Source organism: Mauremys mutica, chromosome 5 (genome assembly GCF_020497125.1).
Source record: "Mauremys mutica isolate MM-2020 ecotype Southern chromosome 5, ASM2049712v1, whole genome shotgun sequence".
NCBI lineage: Eukaryota > Metazoa > Chordata > Testudines > Geoemydidae > Mauremys > Mauremys mutica.
In genome coordinates, this window is record NC_059076.1 from 135,501,734 (window position 1) to 135,523,808 (window position 22,075).

The following is a 22,075-nucleotide window of genomic DNA, read 5'->3' on the forward strand; positions in this document are numbered from 1 at the left end:
TCACTCACCTTTGCATTAGGCTTCTGGAATCCTTTGAATCTCAGCTGGTTGAAGGTTAGATGTGTGTCTCTGTTAGGGTTTTCTATAGCTCCTGTCACCATAGTATCTAAAAGCATGTGATGTTAACGAGCGTGTGGTGGTGAATTCATGAAGGTTTCAGAAGGGAAATACTGCAGCACTTCAGCTGTTCTCAGCACTGGGGCTTCTGACCTCCAAAGAGGTCAACAGGCATTGTCAACTGACTTCTGCAGAAGTAGGTTTGCTCTGCCATTTCCTACTAGATGCCACAAGTGTCTCCTAAATTATGATACAGCTCCCCAAGACAGCTGTTCTGAAGCTTAGTGGTAACTGATATTTGCCTGAAGAGGCCACATTGTGAATATGGAGGTCACTGTGTGAATGGGAACAGGCCCACCTTCCCTTTTGGGCTGTGCTGTTAATGACTAGCTACGTAACCTAGTGGTCTGAGCACTGAATCGGGAGCCAGGAACTCCCCAGTGTTAATTTTAGTTCTGCCGCTGACATTCTCTCTGACCTTGGCCTCTCTTTCCCTGTGTGTAAAATAAGGAAAATCCTACTTCCTACAGTGCATGTGGACTGTGAATCTTGCACTCAAATTCTGTCCTAAGTTACAACCTGTATGACCCCAGTAAATTCCTTCAAAGATGTAAAGAACTCGGTACTGGATGAGAGTTAGTATTGTTATTTATAAGAAATCTCAAAATAACTGACTCCAAGACTAAAAGCTGTTGAGCAGCCAGGGGGAGAAGAAACACACAGTGAAACTTAGGTATATTTCTCACCCAAATAAATCAATCTTAACTGATCTCCTTGGATGGGCAGCTGCTGATTTTCTGAACTCTCTCCTTCATTAGGTTTAAGAAATACAAGCAAGCTGGGAGCCATTCCAACTCATTTCGCTTGTCCAATGGCCGAACAGATGACACAGGTGAATCGTTGCTTTCCATTCTCTGTGACCCCCGACCCCTCCCAGAGAGAATGTGGATTTTGTTTTCCTCTAGTGACTAGTTCATATAACGGCTTAATGAATTTGCTTCAGCTGCTAAATTGGGGACATTTTCCATAAGCTCAGGGAGTAGGGACTCAGGCTTTTACAACTGAAAGTCCTGAGTTCATATGTTGCTGTTTTAGTTATAAAAGATTCAAGGAGCTCATCTGTTAGTTTAACACAGAGAAGGTTGAGAAATGACTTGATCAATCTACAGGTACCTAAGTGGGGAGCAGAAACTTGATAATAGAATGCTTGCCAATCTAGCAAACAAAGGCATAACAAGAAACACTGTCTGGAAGTTGAAGCTAGACACATTCAGGCTAGAAATAGGCTGCAAACGTTTAACAGTGAGAGTAATTAACTATTGGAACAACCTATGAAGGGTTGTGGTGCATTCTCTGTCACTAGCTATTTTTAAATCAAGGTGAAATGTTTTTCTAAAAGATCTTGCTCTACTTCAAACAGGAATTAATTCAGGGCAGCTCTCTGGCCTGTGTTATACAGTAGGTCAGACTAGATGATCACAGTGGTCTCTCCTGGGTTTATAATCCATATATAATGGTACTAAGTGTAGCACCTCTTGTCATTTTCATTAAACTGGTACAGCTCTCCCCCGTTTTTGGAGTTAATTATGTTGTCCCCTTTTCTACTGGGATGAAAAAATGTGTTTGTTTCCATGTTTTGTAGAGATTCATTTTTTTTTATAAAATATAGATCTACTTCCACTATTCATCATTGTGCTTGATTGCAGCTAAACAGAGCTTAGCTGGGTTAGCTGTTGCATGGGAATCCTCCAAAGAAAAGCTAAATATTTCTTCCTTCTGAGCCATCCCTGCACCAAATACCCCTGGGAGGCTGTTTGGCTCAAAGTGTCGCATTGCATGCTAGAGTCTGTGGGTTAGTGGACTATACCTCCATATGAAGAATTAATGGCAGCAGTCAGTTCATTTTATGGTAATTAGGTGCAGTCTTCAGGCTCTTGGGAAGTTATCTATGCAGCTGCGCACAAATTTTCAGATTTTTTTTGTTTGTTTTACATTTTGATCAGCTCTGAGATGGTTTAATTCTGCTTGTTTGCAAAATTGAAATTGTTCATTTTCCAAAATTTTGCATGGAATCTTTTACCCAAGACGTTTTCTCATGTTTTGAAATAAACAGAACATTTTCAAAAATAATTAAAAAAACACAACTCTGTCTAAACCAACTGATCAAAATTAGCAGTAACTCTCCCCCAAATGAAAACAAACCCCAAAGTGATAAAATTAAAAACCAGAAAATGTCAAGAAAATCAAAATATTGTCATTAGTTTTTTTTTTAAAGGCTATTTTGTATTCTGAGAGTCTATCCTGAGTTAGAAGGACACCCTCATTTCTCAAACATCAGTTTGAGAGAGAATTTTGTGGCAAGCGGTAAGGGGCGGGGGCGGAATTGATCTTATCTCTCTTTTCACTTCCTTCTGATGTATGGAAGGCCTGAAGGAGTGGTGGGGGTAAGGTTACAGTAGAGTCTGGAGGCCCCTCCCCAATATCTGGACCCCATTGGACTAGACACTGTACAAACCCGAGACTCTGAGGTGCCTGGAGAAATAGTGACATTAGGGCACCACAAATATCAGTTGAGAGAAAGCGAGATAACTGAGCAGGGGAGGGATTTACAGGCAGTACAGCGATTTTTTTTCTCATGAAATATTTTCCTGAAAAGCAACTTTTTTCTATTTTCAATTTAAAACTTTTCTTTTAATTTTTTAGATTTTCATTAAACAAAAAAATTGGTATTTTTTTTTGACAAAATCAAACTTGTTTCACAAAATTTTCCATTTAGTTGAAAAGGTATTTTCCATTGAAAGAAACATTCCGATGGAAAATGTATGACCACCTATAATAATCACAGTTGAAAATTCCTCTTCGGTTTTGTTAATACAGACGCTCCCCTGGTTACGCAAACCTGATTTACACAAATCCACACTTACAGAAAAAGTTCCGTACGTTTTTTATTATTGTTGCGTAATTGTCAGGTATATGTTCCCAACTTGCATAAAATTCGACTTGCGCAAGACGTTCCAAAACGAAACAGTTGCATAACTTGGGGAGCATCTGTACCTCTTTAAGTGCTATGTCCAACATTTTGGAGAAAAGACGTTGTTAAAGTTCCAACAGCCCCTACTGCTTCAGTTCAAGGGTAAGAGCTGAATAAACCTCTGAGAGACCTTTTAGGAGGTCATCCAGCAAAACCAGGGGAGACCAGGTTTGACTTTTCTGATATTTCTCAGCTTAAAAAAAAAAACAGAAAAAACACCCCCTGTTCTATTTTTAAAAATCTTGGACACTGATTTTTTTCCATCCTAAGGTGTCAAAAAAAGGGTACAAGGCCAATTTTAAAAGTCCATTGCAAGTCCATGACACCTGGCTTCCCTTCCTTTCTCTGCGGTCGACTTGCTTTGTGACTTTGGGCCAAAACTTTCACAGTTGGGTGTCTGAAGTAGTCACCTAAATAAGAGCTTTAACGCGTGCTCTGCTCCTCTAAATTCTGTTTAGCTCCTTGAACTTGAGCACACCTGCATGGTATTGGAATACCCTTCAGTAGCACGTTAAGCCTGAAAATCAGCCTCTGTTTATTTTGATGCTTAAGGCTTTGTCTGTATAAGAAACTTATACTGGTATAAACTAAGTTGTGAATTTAAATTTCTGTGCTTACACTGATAGAACCCCCATGTGGCCACTCTTACTCTGGGGTGGGGGCCTTTTTTTTGGCTTAGCTAATGTTGCTTGGAAAACAGTTTCTGCATAACCAAAAAAAGCTACTCTTCTACCAGAGTGTGTGTTTCCATGTGGGAGAGTTATAAAAGTAGTATGACTGGTAAGACTTTCCCACATAGACAAGGCCATAGTATGAATTTAAATTACTTAACGTTGGGTATCCGGGGTCAAAAACTTAGCCTTGCTTGTACTCTGTTGTAGTTCTTTAAAATGGGGACAATAATACCCACCCCCCAGGGATGTTGAAAGAGTTACTTGGTTAATGTTTGCAAAGCATTAGGACATCCTTGCATGGCAGATCTTGTAGAACAAGGGTGGGCAAACTTTTTGGCCCTAGGTCCACATCGGCATTGCGAAACTGTATGGAGGGCTGGGTAGGGAAGGCTGTGCCTCCCCAAACAGCCTGGCCCCCACCCCCTATCCACCCCCTCCCAGTCCTCGCCCCCTGACTGCCCCCCTCAGAACCCCCGACCCATCCACCCGCCCTGCTCCTTGTCACCTGAGGCCCCCCCGGACCCCTGTCCCTAACTGCCCCCCCGGGGACCCCCCCCATCCAACCTCCCTGTCCCCTGACTGCCTCAGCCCCTATCCACACCCCCAGACAGGCCCCTCCAGGACTCCCATGCCTATCCACACCCCACACACCCCCGCGCTCCTTGTCCCCTGACCGCCCCCTCCTGGGACCCCCGGGACCACAACCCCTATCCAACCCTTCCCCTGCTCTCTGTCTCCTGACTGCCCTGACCCCTATCCACACCCCCGCCTCCTGATATCTCCCCCTCCCCCGGATTCCCACACCTATCCAACCCCCCCACCCCGTTCCCCGTCCCCTGACCACCACCCTCAGAGCCTCCGCCCCATCCAACCACCCCCTGCTTCTTGTCCCCTGGGACTCCCTGCCCCTTATCCAACCCCCACCTCCTTTCCATGCTGCTCAGAGCAGCAGGAGCTCGGAGCCCTGCTGCATGGCCGGAGCCAGCCACGCGGGCCAGAGTGCTGGCAGCATGCTGCGGGGCCAGAGGCTAGCCCCCCTGGCCGGGAGCTCAGAGGCTGGGCAGCACGGTCCCGTGGGCTGGATGTGGCCCGCGAGCCGTAGTTTGCCCACGTCGGCTGTAGAAGGAGCAAAGGATGACAATCATTCTGTCAGAGATGCAAAGTTGTCCTGAAAATTTACCAAACATAATCTGTTTGTTCAGCTTTGCCAGGATGATGTCAGTGGAGAAATGAACACCGTTGTAATAGTCTGTGTGATATTGCAGAGCCTCAGAGCATGCCGCTCCTTGCCAGATCTCCCAGCACCAACAGGAAGTACCCACCACTGCCTGTGGATAAATTGGAAGAGGAGATTAACCGGCGAATGGCAGACGACAATAAGCTCTTCCGGGAAGAATTCAACGTGAGTGCTTTGTTAATCCCTATCTTCTGAATGCGCTTCAGTCATGCCGGGGGATTGCAGTGGGTTGAACGATGAAAGGGGGGTTCTGTTTACCAGGTAGAAGTACTTACCTTAGCAGATTGAGTCAAACCAGTCTAGCTTGAGAGGTGAACGACAGCCTAATCAAGACAGTTTCTCTGTAGCTCTGCAAAGCAAGCAATGTTAAATGTGGTTACAATATTGTAACCATATCTATCGCCTGTTAGGAACTTCACAGTTGTTGCTATGCTACATGCCAAGGCCACCCAGAACTTCACAGTTACAAGGATAGAATTCTCATCCTCCTGTCTCCTCCATACAGGCCTCAACTGCTTGAGCTAAAAGGGTAGCTGTTGGAGGTATAGGGCCTATGACCTACAATGGGGCAGTCTGATCTTATCCAGCAGGGGACAGTGGTGCACAAACACCACCCAGTTTTTTACAGAACAAGTGAATAGGTTGATATATTTCCGGCTGGGCAACATGGGTCAGAAACAGTGAAGAGGGTGTCCCTCTCTCTGTGTTTGAAAGAATACCCTGTTTATGTGACTGTCGTCCACACACCCAGCTGCTCTGGATCAGTGGGGCTGCCAGCTTTCCCCAACTTGACCTGCTGCTTGGGCCCCCTCCAGATTCCTTCACTCCCTCTTCCCCTGCATCTTCCTGCTTCCTTTGTTAAAATAAGTCCCTGCATTATTTATTTAAACCCAGGAAGTGACAATAATTGTATTTCCATTGGGGGTTCCTCCTTCTCTGTATCATTTGCAGCAATGTTCAGTGTTAGCCATGATGGGATGATTACATGAATGAAGAAGTGTAATTGTGCTGATAAGACAAGATAATGAATAGGTCTCTGTTTCCAGTAACAGGTGTCCAGCTTCAGAAGAGCTGGACCTGGAGTGTCACAAGTGGAATTCCATATTATTTGCGCCAGTAGAGCGCTAACAGTGTGCAAGCCATGTCGTGTGATTAGACCGTGGGACTGGGAGTGAGCAGATCTAGAGTCTGTTCCCAACTCTGCCCCTGACTCTGAGTGACCTTGGACAAGTCCCTTCGGCTCTGTGTTTCTGTGTATCCACCTTCAAATCAGAGATAAGAACACACACACCCCCGCCCGTACCTCACAAAAGTGTATGAGGCTTAATTCACTAAGGTTTAGAAAATATTTAGAGGCTGACTGTCAGAAGCTGGGACTGGGCGACAGTGGATGGATCACTTGATAATTGTCCTGTTCTGTTCATTCCCTCTGGGGCACCTGGCATTGGCCACTGTCGGAAGACAGGATACTGGGCTAGACGGACCATTGGTGTGACCCAGTGTGGCCATTCTTATGTTCTTAATCTCAAATAGAAGGTGCTATAGACAAGGCCCTGTGTATGCTGTGGTTCCATCACTGTGAAACGGGGCCCCAAAATGTAAGCTTAGTTTTTCTAGTCTTTATGGCTGCAAAGAGAACTTAAAAAAACATGACATGGACATTAAAACAATGCAGTGTCTAGAGTCTACAGACTGCCAAAAACAGGAGCTGTAAATGAGAAAGAAACTATCCCAGTTATTTCAATGTAGTGTTAACTCAGAAACCTAATGGTGACAATTGAAACGTCAGCACTGCTACCACTTCAACACCAGTCATTTCTGCTGACATATCCAGGTATTGGGCTTATCTCACAATCCCAAATTGTCTCCCATGTCTCCCAAAGTGCCTGCACTCAGCTATCCCCTGTGCAGTGGCAAAACCTACAGCTTTCCCTGACAACACCGCTGATGCAGTTAAACCTTGCAATACAAAAATCTTTGGCACACTGAAAATTAGTAATGTAGGGGGCAAAGTAAAATAACTGAATTAAGTATCAAATAAAGTGCTTAGGAGCTGCTGTACTGAATGGATTCTCCATTGTCATGATTAATAAAGAAAATCTTCGAGAACTGCTACAAAATTTTCAGCACTGAGTTGCAGAATTTAGGTCCAGTTTTCCCCAGGATACACAGGGCCTTGGCTGTAGAATTACAATACCTTACTGTTAGACAAACCCACCAGAATGCCTTGCACCCTAGACAAACATTTCCCCTGTCCCAACTGCTGTTGGGCCAGTTGGTTGCTGCCTTGCACCACAGAAGTGGCTGCATTTCAGTAATTGAGTGTTAGTGTAGTCAGTAAACTTCTTTCAGATCATTTCTGATGAAATGTGAATTGCACCCCGGACTTCTGTCCCCAAAGCACAGGCCTCTATCTCTTGAGCTAAAGGAATAACTCTTTAGTTGGTAGCAGCAGTAGGTTCTTATCCTCTTGTGTGGACAGCCAGTAGAGGAAGACACGTAACACCAGCCAGTAGAGGAAGACACTGAGCTAGTAGGCTACATAAGACCACCAATGCTGAGAAACCCCACTCTTCCTCCCCTCAATCTTAAATACCTGCTACTTCCCCCAGTTGTGGACGAAATCACATTGTGATCATATCTGATCTACTGTGAATGAAAGTTGTCACCCTCTGCTGCCTATTTGGTGGCTTTCCTGGAACAACTCGGTAGGTCTCAGTCCAGTTCCTCCTGGAGATGGGGCTGCATCACAGCACTAGCACATTTAGCTCCAATTGGCCATCTTGCCAGAGAGGCCCAGGACTGCATGGGTTGTGGAGAATGAATCCCCTGGGAAGGGGTCTATCCAGGTCCCGGTTGGGGTGAATTGGCAAGGCAGAGTGGGGAAACTTGTTCAGTTGCTGTTTGTGCTCTGTGGAGAGAGGATGTTACTTTACAGGGCTCTCAGGCTGCTATCTTTGAATCAACCCTCAATTCACTTGACTATTTTTTAAAGAAGAAAAGCCGATAGCCCCTGTGCCCAGAATTTGCTCATGGTACCATAGAGTGTTCCACCCATCTGATATGGGGTGGGGGTGACTAATGGGATATGGGACTGACTAGCCAGCTCCAAGCCCTAATTCAGGCTGCTGTAGCACTGGTGGCATTTGGGATCCGTCAACCTGCGGTAACGGGAAAAGAGCTGAGCTGCACCTACCCTGTCTCGGATGTGCTGATGGGATGGTCTGGTTTGTGTTGGAGGAGGAGTTGCTGCCACCTTGTGTTTCTGGATAATATGGCACCTTATTTCATATTAGGTGAAATTTGCTCCCTGCGAGGCCTGTAAGCAGTGATGAGCTGCTAAAATCTTAACAACCGGTTCTCTATAAAAAGTTCTGATTTAAGGGATGTGCCAGAGCATGTATTTTTTTGTACCAATAGGGTTACCATACGTCCGTATTTTCCCGGGAGGAATTTTTTAATTTTAAAAATTCCGCCCAGACAGCGATTTAAGAACCGAAAAGCCTGACATGTCCAGGAAAATACAGAGGTATGTTAACCCTACCTAAAGTTCTTTTTTAAAAAGATGGGCCTGAATTAGAAATGAGCTCCTTTTCACATGTGTGGGTCCCCGCCACTCCCTTGGGGTGTACTAGGGTGACCAGATGTCCCTATTTTATAGGGACAGTCTCAATTTTGGGGTCTTTTTCTTATATAGGCTCCTATTACCCCTCACCTTCTGTCCTGATTTTTCACACTTGCTGTCTGGTCACCCTAGGGTGTGCACATGTGTGGGTCCCAGCTGCTCCCTGCCCCCCCTCATTGAAGCAGGTGTGCAGGGTTACTGCCCTGAGAACTGCAGGGCACCAGTGGACATGGGGCTGGCTGCAGACAGGGGTGTGGGGCAGGGCTAGCTGGAGGCAGGGAGTGTGACACAGGCTGGCTGCAACAGGGGCTGGCTGTGGGTAGGTGATGCAGACGGGGGCTAGCAGGGGGCGGCTGCGGGCAGGGGGTGTGGCAGGGGCTGGCTGCGGGTGGCTGTGCCAGGGGGCAGGGGGTGGCAGGGGCAGGGGGCGGCTGTGGCAGAGGGCAGGGGCTGCGGCTGGGGCTGGCTGTGGCAGGGGCTGGCTGCGGGTGGCTGTGCCAGGCGGTGGCTGCGGGTGGCTGTGCCAGGGGGCAGGGGCTGTGGCTGGGGCTGGCTGCAGGCAGCTGGGGCAGGGGCTGTGCCAGGGGGCAGGGGCTGCGGCTGGGGCTGGCTGCAGGCGGCTGGGGCAGGGGCTGGGGCTGGCTGTGCCAGGGGTGGCCGCGGGCGGCTGTGCCAGGGGGCAGGGACTGGCTGCAGGTGGCTGGGGCAGGGGCTGGGGCAGAGGGTGGCTGTGGCAGGGGCTGGCTGTGGCAGGGGCTGTGCCAGGCGGTGGCTGCGGGCGGCTGTGGCAGAGGGCAGGGGCTGTAGCTGGGGCTGGCTGCAGGCAGCTGTGGCAGGGGCTGTGCCAGGGGGCAGGGGCTGCGGCTGGGGCTGGCTGCAGGCGGCTGGGGCAGGGTCTGGGGCTGGCTGTGCCAGGGGGTGGCCGCGGGCGGCTGTGCCAGGGGGCAGGGACTGGCTGCAGGTGGCTGGGGCAGGGGCTGTGGCAGAGGGCGGCTGGGGCAGGGGCTGGCTGGGGCAGGGGCTGTGCCAGGCGGTGGCTGCGGGCGGCTGTGCCAGGGGGCAGGGGCTGCGGCTGGGGCTGGCTGCAGGTGGCTGGGGCAGAGGGTGAAAACAGGGGGTGGCTGCAGGTGGCTGGGGCAGGGGGTGGCTGTGGGCAGGGGGCGGCAGGGGCTGCAGGCAGGGGGTGAAGACGGGGTGGCTGTGGGCAGGGGGCAGGGGCTGGCTGGGGGCAGAGGTGCAGATACTCACACGGCGGGGAGGGGCTGGGAGCAGCAGGAGGCAGCCGGGGACCCCCCAGGCAGCAGCAGGAGCCCCAGCGCAAGAGGTCCAAGGAGCAGCAGCAGCAACAGGGCCAGGACGCAGCCCACATGGCTCCCGCAGCACAGCGCAGCGCCCCCTGGCGGCCGGGAGGAGGAATTACAGGCTTCCCAGCCAGAGCCCATCAAAGCTTTCCTCCAAGGGAAGCCAGTTAACAAGCGGTTCTAAAACCGCTTCTAAATTTAACAACTGGTTCATGCGAACCGGCTCCAGCACACCCCTGCCTGTAAGCAGTTATCTGAGCCTCTAGTCCATGGCCTTCCCCTCCATCTAGACAGGCTCATTTTTCATTAACCATTCCCATCTGCAATGAATTGCCTCTGTGAATAGTGCTAGCAGAGACGTGCTGTCCTGCCATGCTGCAGTAGCAATAGGGCATCTACAGATCCTAAAGCACTTCAGAAAAGGCACTGAGCATTATTGGAACTCTGAAACCCTAGTAGCTCATCTGTGCCTTCTGGCTTTGGGAGAAGGGATGGGGAGATGGTGGAGGATTGTGAGCCTCAAGTGTAGGGGGGGCTTCCCCTTGCCATCCTTTCTAAGGGCCTCCCACTGTATCCATGTAAGAGCTCAACAGAGTAGAGTTGCACTAAGCTGAGCCCTGGCTGTTTCCCATGATCCTTTTACAAGAGCTTGTGCTGTCCCTTTGCTCTATGTACCCCCTCCCACTCTTCTCCTGATCTAGCCAGCTTCTCTGAAGGGGACAGGAAGATGAGCCTTCAGCATTTCCCTTTGACAGTGATCTGTTATGGAGGGAGCAGTGTTTGCCTAGAGGTTAGAGCAGGGGTCTGGGAGCCAGGACTCCTGGGTCCTATTCCTAGCCCTTCCAGCTGTGTCATTTCCATTGTGTCATCTTAGGTAAATCATGTAACCTCTCTGCCTCATTTTCCCCCAAATGAGAGGCTACTGACTTACCACCTTTTGAGATCTTGCATGAAAGACCCTTGAGATACAGCAGGGCTCATCACTGTATAGAATTGCTGGTTGGTTTGTGTTTACTACAATGACATGCTCTTCCCGAACCCTGCGTACAGTGGAAGTATAACAGGAAATCTCATTTCTCCTGCCCTTTCAGGCTCTCCCAGCATGCCCCATCCTGGCCACATGTGAAGCCGCCTCCAAGGAGGAAAACAAAGAGAAGAACAGATATGTGAACATTCTGCCCTGTATGTATTTGCTCTCAGTGCAGCTCCTTTGAGGCTTGTGAGGGTGGTGTAGCCAATTGCGGTTGACACTTCTGTTGTTGGCCTGTTTCTCCATTCTGTGTGGCTGTTATGGACGGAAGTGGGGAGTGTAACAGGCCTGCTGAGTGGCGATTGCTAAGTAACAGGAAACCACATACAAGGGGTTGAGTTAAAGCAACAGGAGAGGTGAGGTTGGTTCCCACCACTCTGCAGGCTGCTTCGTCCGATCTAGGTCCAGTTAACACGTAGTAAAAAGAGCTCCCTGCAGCTGTAGCGCAAGCGGGAAAGATTCAGGCTAGTTTCTATTGGATGGGTGTCCATGCTGTTGTAACGACCCTAGTGGCAAAGATTGAATGGGCCCTGGAGAGTGAACTCCTCTCTCACTCCTAGAACTTGTCTAGACTAGGATTTAAAGTGTGATGTTTGCACTTCTTAGCTAACACACACTATCTAACTCAGGGGTCGGCAACCTTTCAGAAGTGCTGTGCTGAGTCTTCATTTATTCACTCTAATTTAAGGTTTCGCGTGCCAGTCATACATTTTAACGTTGTTAGAAGGTCTCTTTCTATAAGTCTATAATATATATCTAAACTATTGTTGTAGGTAAAGTAAATAAGGTTTCAAAATGTTTAAGACGCTTCATTTAAAATTAAATTAAAATGCAGAGCCTCCCAGACCGGTGGCCAGGACCTGGGCAGTGTGAGTGCCACTGAAAATCAGCTTGTGTGCCGCCTTCGGCACGCGTGCCATAGGTTGCCTACCCCTGATCTAACACATTTGCAACGTCTAGTGTAGACAAGGCCACCTGCCTTTTAACACATGCTAAACTGGTCAAGTTATAGCCTGGAAGGATGCAGTGTACATCATAGGCAGTTGCACAGGTCGTGGTGGGAAGATGGAAAGATACAAAATTAAACTTGACAGGAGGCCAAGAACTCTTAATTGCCTGAATGTAACTGGAGAGAGACAGTGTATTTGCAGGGTCAAGGGTTGGATGAGCACTGGGCGTGGAACCCTCTTGAGTTTAGACGCTCTGCAGAATTGATCACATCTGTAGGCTTAAGCACATGATGATTTCAGTGCATAAAGCTTTCTACAAATGCAGTGAAGTGAACCTTCGGAACCTATCCGGCCAAAGGCTTCCTCTATCTGAAATACCAATCAGATAATCAGCTTCCTCTGGATATAGAAGTTCATTAACATCTATTTAGTTTTTAATGCATAGTTTTGATTTTTCTCCAGATGATCATTCCAGGGTTCATCTGACTCCCATCGAAGGTGTCCCGGATTCTGATTACATTAACGCCTCCTTCATTAATGTAAGTTCCTGCATGGACTTTGTTACTGATTGGTTTGAACAGTGCCTGGTCCTGTGATGGCCTGTTTCACATGGAGTGAGGCTAGTCATTAGGCATATGCCTTATGTGGAGTGTGGTTATGGTCAGCAAAGGGACTGCTAAGATATGGCCCCTTGGTACTGCCTTTCTCTCTTCCTCTGACTCATGTCTGCTTAGTTCACTGGCCAAGAGTTGTTATGCTGTTGTCAATGCTGTAGTGTCAATACACCTGTGGGAGAGGGAGCTGTGTTCTGTTCTGCCTCATACATCCACAAAGGGAATGTGGTCTTAGAGCAAGGGGCTGACAGCCAACACCACTGTTCCTTGCTCTGCCACTAATGTGCTGTGTGACCTTGGTCACGTCTCTCTGTGCCTTTGTTTCCCCATCGATAACACCTAACTCACTGGGATGTTGTAGAGCTTAGCTTTCATGTTTGGAAAGGGCTTTGTGGTCATCCCTGGTTTAAAGTCAAATTTTAAGTGAAGGTGATATACCATTGGAACAAACTCCCCAGGGAAGTGGTGGATTCTCCATCTTTGATGTCTTCAGATCAAGACTGGATGCCTTTCTGAAAGACACGATTTAATCAAGCACCAATTACTGGGCTCAGTGCAGAGGTAAATAAATGAGTGTAGTTCTCTGGACTGTGTTATACAGGAAGTCAGACTAGATGATCTCATGGTTCCATCTGGCATTTAAAATCTATAAATTACTGAGGACCCAGTCCTCCAATCCCTCCATGGTCAGAGCTCCCTTTGTAGCCAGTGGGAGCCATGCAGCCAAAAGACTTGCAGGATTGGGAACAAAGTGGACTTGCAGGATTGGCCAGCTGAATTCTGCTTACAGCACCTTTGGGCCTGCTCTGCTCCCACTAGAGTCAATGGGAGTTTTGCTGTTGACTCAGAAGGGATAAGGAGATCATGGCTTTTGCTAGTGAAACATGGTGATGTGAATAGAAAAAACAATTTGATTTTCAGGTGTCAGGTTGAGTTTGCAGCGCCATTTCCTCAACAGAGATCTATTTTGATGCATGAAATGTGTCCCTTTCTGTGACAGGTCATTGAGTGAGCGTTAATCCAGAGTTCCGTCTATAGAGTTACTCCCAGAGCTCAGTTTCTCTTTAAATAAACAGTAAAGCATAATCATTGCACAAATGAGTGTTACTAGAGAGAAGAGAGGTGATCTTGTGGGGAGAACACTGGCCTGGGACTCAGGAAATTTGGGTTCAATTGCTCTCTGTCACCGACTTCCTGTGTGACCGTGGGCAAGTCACTTAATCTGTGCCTCAGTTTCCCGTCTGTATAATTGCGCTAACAATACTTCATTTTCTCCCAGTGTTTCTGTTTAGATGGTAGATATTTCAGGGAAGTGATTGTTTTACAATGTATATGTACAGCACCCAGCACAACAGAGCCCCAAATCATTTGGGACCTATTGGTGCTAACGTAATGCAGATAATTAATAGTAGCAATAATAACTATTAAGAGAAGCAATATGTACTCCACGTATTTTAAAAGGAGTATTAATGCACCAAAAACAAAGCAAGGTGAGCCAGGAATGAAATCCATTTTATTCTCTCCAAAATACAAATTGGCATCAACAAGAAAAGCAAAGAACCCTTTAAACGCTCTAGCCAGGAGCCTGCAAGGTGTCTGCTGGCTTGTGTGGGCGATGAGTGGTGCTCAGACTGTGGTACCTGAGCTCAGCTGTAAGGTTACCATGCATCACTATACCTGTGCTTTGGGGGAAATTCCTTACTTCAGGCCCTTTGATGGGCGAATTCAATGATTCCGCAGATCATACAAGGCCAGACTGCGCTTCCTTCAGGGAGGGGATCCTCTGGTCACGGTCCTTGCCTGGCTCGGGCACTATTTCTCCGACCAGAGCCTGCTTGGCCCATGCTGATGGATTTGGGAATTAGACTGGTTGTTGGGAAGAGTGGGCAGGTCAGCAGTGGAGTAAGTGAATGTCAGCTCAGTTTATTAACCACTTGGCAACACGTCATGATTCTTGGTCTCCCTTACACTCTGCTGTACTGCATTCTTGCACATCTGCTTAGGCCTGGGGTGAGGGATTCCAAAAGCACTTTCCACTAGAAGCGCACCCAGCCACAGGCTGCTGTAACACAGCACTTCCAGGTGCTGACCCATTCCACATATAAAGCCAAGCACCATTTATGGGTGGAATAATGTCTGATGTTTGTAATACCACTTGTCATCCCAAAGGATTCCCAATTTATTTTGCAATCTTAGGAGAGATTAGATTAGGGTAGAGAGAGTTTGTAAAATGCTGTAGGATCCTTCAAGATGAAAGTTGCTGCATTATAAATAATGGATCAAGTCACCCACCATGGGACTGAAGCTATCTCTGGGGTGCAACACAGCAACTGCTTTTTAACAGCTTACAGCTGGACAAGAAGCAAATGAAGAACACCATATCCAATTGAAACTGCATTGTGATTGCTGATAATGGGGAAAGATTTCCTTCAACTCTGACAGCTAGGATTAACAGGTCACTCTGCAGCTCTAATACGAGGTTCCTCTTGTATGGATGCTACCAAGTTGCCAGGGTCAGCGGAGTTGAGAGAGCGATGATGTGTGGTCTCAAAACGCACAGTGAAGGGAATCCTTGTATGTTTGCTGATGTGAACTCAAGGCGCAGTGCTCCAGAGAGAGGGAGGCTGAGGTGCACCCAGCTTTGTCTTGGAGGAAGGCTGCTCTTTCATTGTGGTGTTCCTTTCTCTTTTTGTGTGTCTGCAGGGGTACCAAGAAAAAAACAAGTTTATTGCTGCACAAGGTAAAATCTCTAGTCTGCTCTGGTTACTGTGTCAGGCTAATGGGGGGGTAATTCTTCCCTGATCTATGAAATTGTGAAATTTTACCTGTGGCTCAACAGCCCTGGACCCATCATCTTGGTCAAAATCCAGGGAGTCTGAGATGGAAATGTAGGAAATGCCATAGTATGGACAGATTGTAAGCCCATGTACAAGTTCAGTGCTGGATGTGTCAAAGGAAGGCATCGAACGCCAGGAACCTATCTCTGCAATACTGGATCTTAGGGAGGAAGTCAAGGCAGTTCCTTCCTGACCTCAGCTGGTGTTCAGCTTGTGCCCTGAAGCATGAGGATCATGGGTACTTACAACCTCATGTCCCTGCTAGTGTAACTGCCAGGCTGTTTTGATTCATATAGGCCTGTAACCCTTTCTGGAAATGGTGTAAGCTATTGGACTCAATCAAATCTCGTAATAAAAGCACAGGAGTTTACTGATGTGAAAACAGTTTCAGGCTTATTTGGTCTAATCTCCACTCCTTTTGTACGTCAGTAGGCAATGGTGTATCATTAAAATGTGGTGCATCAACAGAGAAAAACTTAGTTGCAACTTTCACTATGGCGAGACTTTTCCTTCATGGCAGGGGGAGGAGTATTGGATACTAACAAGTGGGCGACTTTCTCAAATCTTGCCAAACCCTTCCTGTCTCCCACCCCCACAAGCCCGTCCAGAGCGGGGGTTGTGCACCATCTGCACCTCCTAGGCACTGGTGGATTTGCAGCGTTGTATGTGGTACTAACCACTCTGCTGCATGGCCTTAAAGTCATGGGAGGAACATGCCAGTAAAGGAGGAGGCTGTGGTGGTGTAGAGTGTGTAGCAGCTCCTACCCTACCCCACCACCCCTTATCCCTGCTACTGGCATAGGGGGCTTCCCTACTCACTGCTGTAACAACCCCATGGGCCAGTGGCAACTGTTGTAACTTGGAGAAGTCTTACAGCTAAGTAATGGTAGAGGATGGGCCTGTCATTCAGCCAGACCAGCGTAAGGGATGGCAATGCCTGTGCTGTGTGTTGACCAGCCATAGCCTGGGGTTTGGGTCAGGATGTTTAGGTACAGTTCAGCAGCTTGTCTGGTGGACGGTCAGTAATTATTCTTATGAGAGAGCCCTGCAAATCCACGAATATTCTCTTTACAGCCGCAGATATCTGCATCCGCAGACCATTTTGGCGGATCGCAGATCGGATGCGGATATAAATTTTGTATCCGTACAGGGCTCTACTAATGAGTACCAAATTTAAGGAAGACCTTGCAGTTAAAGCACAGGACTGGCAATCAGGACTCCCAGATTCTGTTTCTGGCTCTGCCACAGAAAATGACCTTGGGCAAGTCATTTTATTCCTCTGTGCCTCAGTTTCCCCCTCACATTTATCTTAGCTTGCATTGCTACAAATGTAATTACTGGTCATAAAATGTATCCAGTCCCTTTTTAAAAATACAGCTATATAGAGAGGAATCTGAGTGACCTTTGCTGCTGCTTAGTGGGGAAAAAGTGGAAGACCTATTACATTGCTGCACAGTCATTACCAACTCTGTTTGGGCATAAGCTTTCGTGGGCTAGACCCACTTCACTAACATGGCTACCGCTCTGAAACCTATTACCAACTCTGTATGTGTCTCTCCCTGCTGGCTTTTACTAGGAGAAAATCTGGCACTGTCTGGGTGACATGCCCTTCCAGTGCATAATACCTGTGTTTGGTTTTTGTCTTTTTAGGACCAAAAGAAGAAACAGTAAATGATTTCTGGAGAATGATTTGGGAGCAGAACACAGCGACAATCGTCATGGTGACTAATCTGAAAGAGAGAAAAGAGGTGAATGTCAGGGAATACTACCCGCATGGGCATGTTTAACCGGCTGTGATGGTGAATGGAGGCCTGGGGAATTCCCGGGCTTGCCACACCCTGGACAAGCACATAAAAACTGGGCAGCTAGGCAAGCGGTTACTTCACTTGTATGTGCCCATGGGAACAAAGCCCCTAGAAGGGCTGTCTGTGAGATGGAACATGGGACTTCTGGACCTAAAAGCATAAGCCTCTACTGCTTGCACTAAAAGACCCCCTCCATTAGCCTGCAGACAGTAGTAGACTTGTCCACTTTTATATAAGACCCAGCCGCTAGAGAGGGACAAATGCTGCACATTAGCTTGAGTTATCCATGCGTTGGGGTCTGCAGATATAATTGCTACATCAGCTTCTGCACATTTTCCCCATAGCTCCCCTGCCCTTAACAGAGGTGACAAACATGCACTCCACACACAAGGAAGCAAACAGTCAGGGCTTGCACTGCTCCCATTGAAGCTACTGGCCAAACTCACCCTTGTCTTCAAAAGGAACAGGATAGGGGACCAGATCTTCAGCTGGTGTAAAACAGCATAACTCCATGACTTTAAGATTAAGCTAGATAAGTTTATGGAGGAGATGATATGATAGGATAACGGGCTTAGTCAATAGGTCAATTAAGTGCCACACTGGTAATTAGTACAATGGGTCAATGATAGGATATTGTTAGCCTTTTTCCAGAGGGTATGGCTGGAGAGTCTTGCCCGCATGCTCGGGGTTCAGCTGACCGCCATATTTGGGGTCGGGAAGGAATTTTCTTCCAGGGTAGATTGGCAATGGCCCTGGAGGCTTTTCGCCTTCCTCCGAAGCATGGGGCAGGGGTCGCTTGCTTAAGGAGTGGGTGGATCGGCTTATGTGGCCTGCATCTTGCAGGAGGTCAGACTAGATGATCATAATGGTCCCTTCTGATCTTGAATTCTATGATTCTATGATTGACTTCAGTAGAGCCAATTTACACCAGCTAAGGATCTGATCCAGTGTGTTTATTTTTGTTACAATTCTGCTGTAAACTCATAGGGCCCAGTTCCCCATTGTGTTACTGCAGCGTCACTGCTGGGCTCCCTGGGAATTGGTCTAATCCAAGATGGCAATTCCCAGGTTCTTTTACCAGGCTCATTCTTGGGTCTCTAGACACTGGGTTTTCGTAGATTCCAAGACCAGAAGGAACCACTGTGACCCTCTAGTCTGACCTCTTGCATAACAGAGGCCAGAGAACTTCCCTGAAATAATTCCTTGCCTTGCTTTTGTGTCATTTCTCTTCAGTGCAAATGTGCTCAATACTGGCCAGATCAGGGCTGCTGGACTTATGGAAACATCCGGGTGTCTGTGGAGGATGTGACTGTCTTGGTTGACTACACAGTGCGAAAGTTCTGTATTCAACAGGTACCATGGTTCACTTACTCCCCTTCGCTTCCTCACTACCATCACCGCTTTCCATCACAGAAAGCAGGAGAGAATTAAGGTGCTCCCACCTGTAGCGAAGATTGTCTGACTCACTACAAAGCCCCAAACTTTCACAATGCCCCCTAGGGGCGCAGGTTGGGATGGTTTGTGTGCCTCTTTGAAGGACTCAGCGATGGTAAAAAATTGTACACTTTAAAAAAATAGTTCTTCCTGTGTTGTTAATTGCGCCCTGAGTTTTGATAGTGAAATAACTAGAATCCTCACTCCGTTTTCACCATAGCTTTTTGCATTTAACTCAGCTTAGTTATTTAAGGCCACCTCCTCAGCTGGTGTAAATCTGCATTGCTCTGTTGGAGCAATTGGAGATGCACTGATTTACACCAGCTGAGGATCTGAGGCTGGGCCAGTGTTGCTTGAATAGTTAGCATACACAGTTTTACATGTGCATTTGCATGTGCAGTTACCACAGTTGCATGTGGAAGAGTGGCAGGTGCGGGCCTGCATGGGCCAGTAAGGGCCTAAATTCCCCCTTGTGCCTGCATTTTCCCAGTGTACACACACTGCTACAGTCATGACTTGCTTGTGTATTTTTGCACTTGGGCCCTCACTCTCTGTTACGGAGCCCGTGGCCGTGTGCACTTAGCAAAATGTTAGACATCTTGAGCGGAGCGGAGATGGAATCCAAAACTGCAGTTATTTCCCCCCTCTATTTCTATGGTCTCACTTGCCATAGAATCTGAGCACCTGGTGATCACTAATAGAGTTTATGCTCACAATCCCCTAGTGGGGCAGGGCAGTGCTATTATGAGGAACTGAAGCAATTTGTCCAGTGTCACACAAGCAGTCTGTGGCAGAACTGGGAATTGATCTTGGATTTCCTGAGTCCCAGTCCAGGGCATTGACCATTGGCTCATCCTTTCTGTGCTTGGCGCCTCTCTCCCCTTTATACAGTTAGGACAGAGGTTAACAGGGCAGCTGTGTGAAATGTTTACAGTGGAATTGAAAGAGTGAAAACCTGCCCCATTATGAATCCAAGACCTGCTAAGTGAGCCACTCCTGAGAATGCTGGGTCACTCTTGTTACCTAGGTTCCCCTAAAAACCAACCCAGGGTCACACTTGTATTAGTTTTATTACAATGCCGCTGTTAGGTCAGATAGAAAAGAGATGGAGCTTATTCATACATGCACACATTCACTGCATTCATACCCTCATGCACCCACACACTTACACAAGCGGAGAGTTACCGGAGACAGCATGGAGGCCGAGAAGCCGAAGCATAGTAGATCTGGTGTGTCTGTCTGCGGTCACGAATCCAGGCTGCTGAGAGGGTCAAGAAGCAGGGGCTTGTGTGCATGCCTTCTTCCTCTTATTTTGGAACTGGGCAGCTCCTGTCACGTACACTGAGTTTCCTTTCTGTGTCCGTCACCGAGAAGCATTCCCAGACCAGTTCCTTTCATGCATACCGGTTCTTCTTTTCTTTACAGCACTTCATGACTGCCTTCTCAGGGCAGATTATATCAGACACACCCGGCTCCTGTGTCCAGGCTCCTCTCTCCTCGCAGTTCCTCTCCGCCCAGTCTCACATACACTCCCTTGTTCACACTCCCTCATTCACACTCTCTCTGAGGGATGGGATATTACAAAGCTTGGATGTTCATACAAGTGGCAACCTGAAAAGGCCACAGAGCTTGCAAAGGTTACAAAACTTAAAAGGCTATGCTAATAATCACTGAAGTTGCAAAGTCTGCAAAAAGGTTGCCGAACTTAATGATACAAGTTACAGATCTTAATGATACAAGTTACAGATACCGAAAACCTACCGACCGCTATGCCTACCTTCATGCCTCCAGCTTCCATCCCGGACACACCACAAGATCCATTGTCTACAGCCAAGCACTGAGGTACAACCGTATCTGCTCTAACCCCGCAGACAGAGACCAACACCTAGAAAATCTCCACCAAGCATTCTCAAGACTACAGTACCCACACGAGGAAATAAGGAAACAGATCAACAGAGCCAGACGTGTACCCAGAAGCCTCCTACTGGAAGACAAACCCAAGAAAGAAACCAACAGGACTCCACTGGCCATCACATACAGTCCCCAGCTAAAACCCCTACAACGCATCATCAGCGATCTACAACCCATCCTGGACAATGATCCCACACTTTCACAGGCCTTGGGTGGCAGACCAGTCCTCGCCCACAGACAACCTGCCAACCTGAAGCATATTCTCACCAGCAACTGCACACCGCACCATAGTAACTCTAGCTCAGGAACCAATCCATGCAACAAACCTCAATGCCAACTCTGCCCACATATCTACACCAGCAACACCATCACAGGACCAAACCAGATCAGCCACATCATCACCGGTTCATTCACCTGCACTTCCACCAATGTAATATATGCCATCATATGCCAGTAATGCCCCTCTGCTATGTACATCGGCCAAACTGGACAGTCTCTAAGGAAAAGGATAAATGGACACAAATCAGACATTAGGAATGGCAATATACAAAAACCTGTAGGAGAACACTTCAACCTCCCTGGCCACACAATAGCAGATCTTAAGGTGGCCATCCTACAGCAAAAAAACTTTAGGACCAGACTTCAAAGAGAAACTGCTGAGCTCCAGTTCATCTGCAAATTTGACACCATCAGCTCAGGACTAAACAAAGACTGTGAATGGCTTGCCAATTACAGAACCAGTTTCTCCTCCCTTGGTTTTCACACCTCAACTGCTAGAACAGGGCCTCATCCACCCTGATTGATCTAACCTCGTTATCTCTAGCTTGCTTCTTGCTTGCTTATATATACCTGCCCCAGGAAATTTCCACTGCTTGCATCCGAAGAAGTGGGTATTCACCCACGAAAGCTCATGCTGCAAAACGTCTGTTAGTCTATAAGGTGCCACAGGATTCTTTGCTGCTTTTACAGATCTTACAATTGCATTTGAGCAGAGGCTTTACATAACAACTCTGTGCCCTCAGGTTGTGTAGGAGTGAAACGCAGCAGCTTTGATCTGGCTTGATTCAGCTTGAAACACAAAGTGAAATTCCTGGGGTGGTAGCCAAGCAGCCAGCAGGATTCCTGACTACCCTAGACGTTGGCTTCTGGGTGTCGAGTCTCCATTGGCACCACCTTATTGAGAATACACTACAGGACAATTGCAGGCTCCAAAAAGCCTTAGAGGAATTGTGGGGCTCATCTAGTTTCTGCCCCCCTCCCTCAGTAAACACCAGGAGACACAGAAGAGATTGGCCTACCTCCATGGACTTCAGTGTAGCTGAGACTCTGGTCCTAGGACTTTAGAAACGCTGAGGTAAAAGCTAAGCAGTTCCTTGAGATTTCATAGCCTTGGAGTTTGGGGCACTTGTAGGATGCAATACCTGATTTTCAGCCATCAGGCCTTTGGAACCAACCCTGAACCCCAAAACAGGCTTCAACCCCCCTGAACTTTAGGGCTGCTTGAACCCCAGACTGAAAGCCCCTCTCTGCTCTCAGTTTCTGAGGGAAGGTAATGAAGCTGAGTGTCTG

The 22,075-nt window shown here is 47.7% G+C and overlaps 1 protein-coding gene and 1 long non-coding RNA gene across 9 annotated transcripts in view; one reads left to right on the forward strand and one right to left on the reverse strand.

The window, feature by feature from the left end:
• Positions 1–22,075, forward strand: part of PTPRA (protein tyrosine phosphatase receptor type A) — a 240,968-nt gene that overhangs the window by 201,104 nt on the left and 17,789 nt on the right. For all 8 annotated transcript variants that reach the window (XM_045017593.1, XM_045017591.1, XM_045017592.1 and 5 more), the window contains 7 exons: positions 876–949; positions 5,028–5,164; positions 11,017–11,107; positions 12,368–12,444; positions 15,223–15,259; positions 17,007–17,104; positions 18,395–18,514. In XM_045017593.1, the coding sequence (XP_044873528.1) occupies positions 876–949; positions 5,028–5,164; positions 11,017–11,107; positions 12,368–12,444; positions 15,223–15,259; positions 17,007–17,104; positions 18,395–18,514 (634 nt within the window). The remainder of the gene's footprint in view (positions 1–875; positions 950–5,027; positions 5,165–11,016; positions 11,108–12,367; positions 12,445–15,222; positions 15,260–17,006; positions 17,105–18,394; positions 18,515–22,075) is intronic.
• LOC123370798 lies at positions 14,552–22,049 on the reverse strand. Its single transcript, XR_006579555.1, has 3 exons — positions 21,805–22,049; positions 16,982–17,086; positions 14,552–15,216 (listed from the first exon to the last, which is right to left on the reverse strand). It is a non-coding gene; the product is annotated as an uncharacterized LOC123370798 (long non-coding RNA).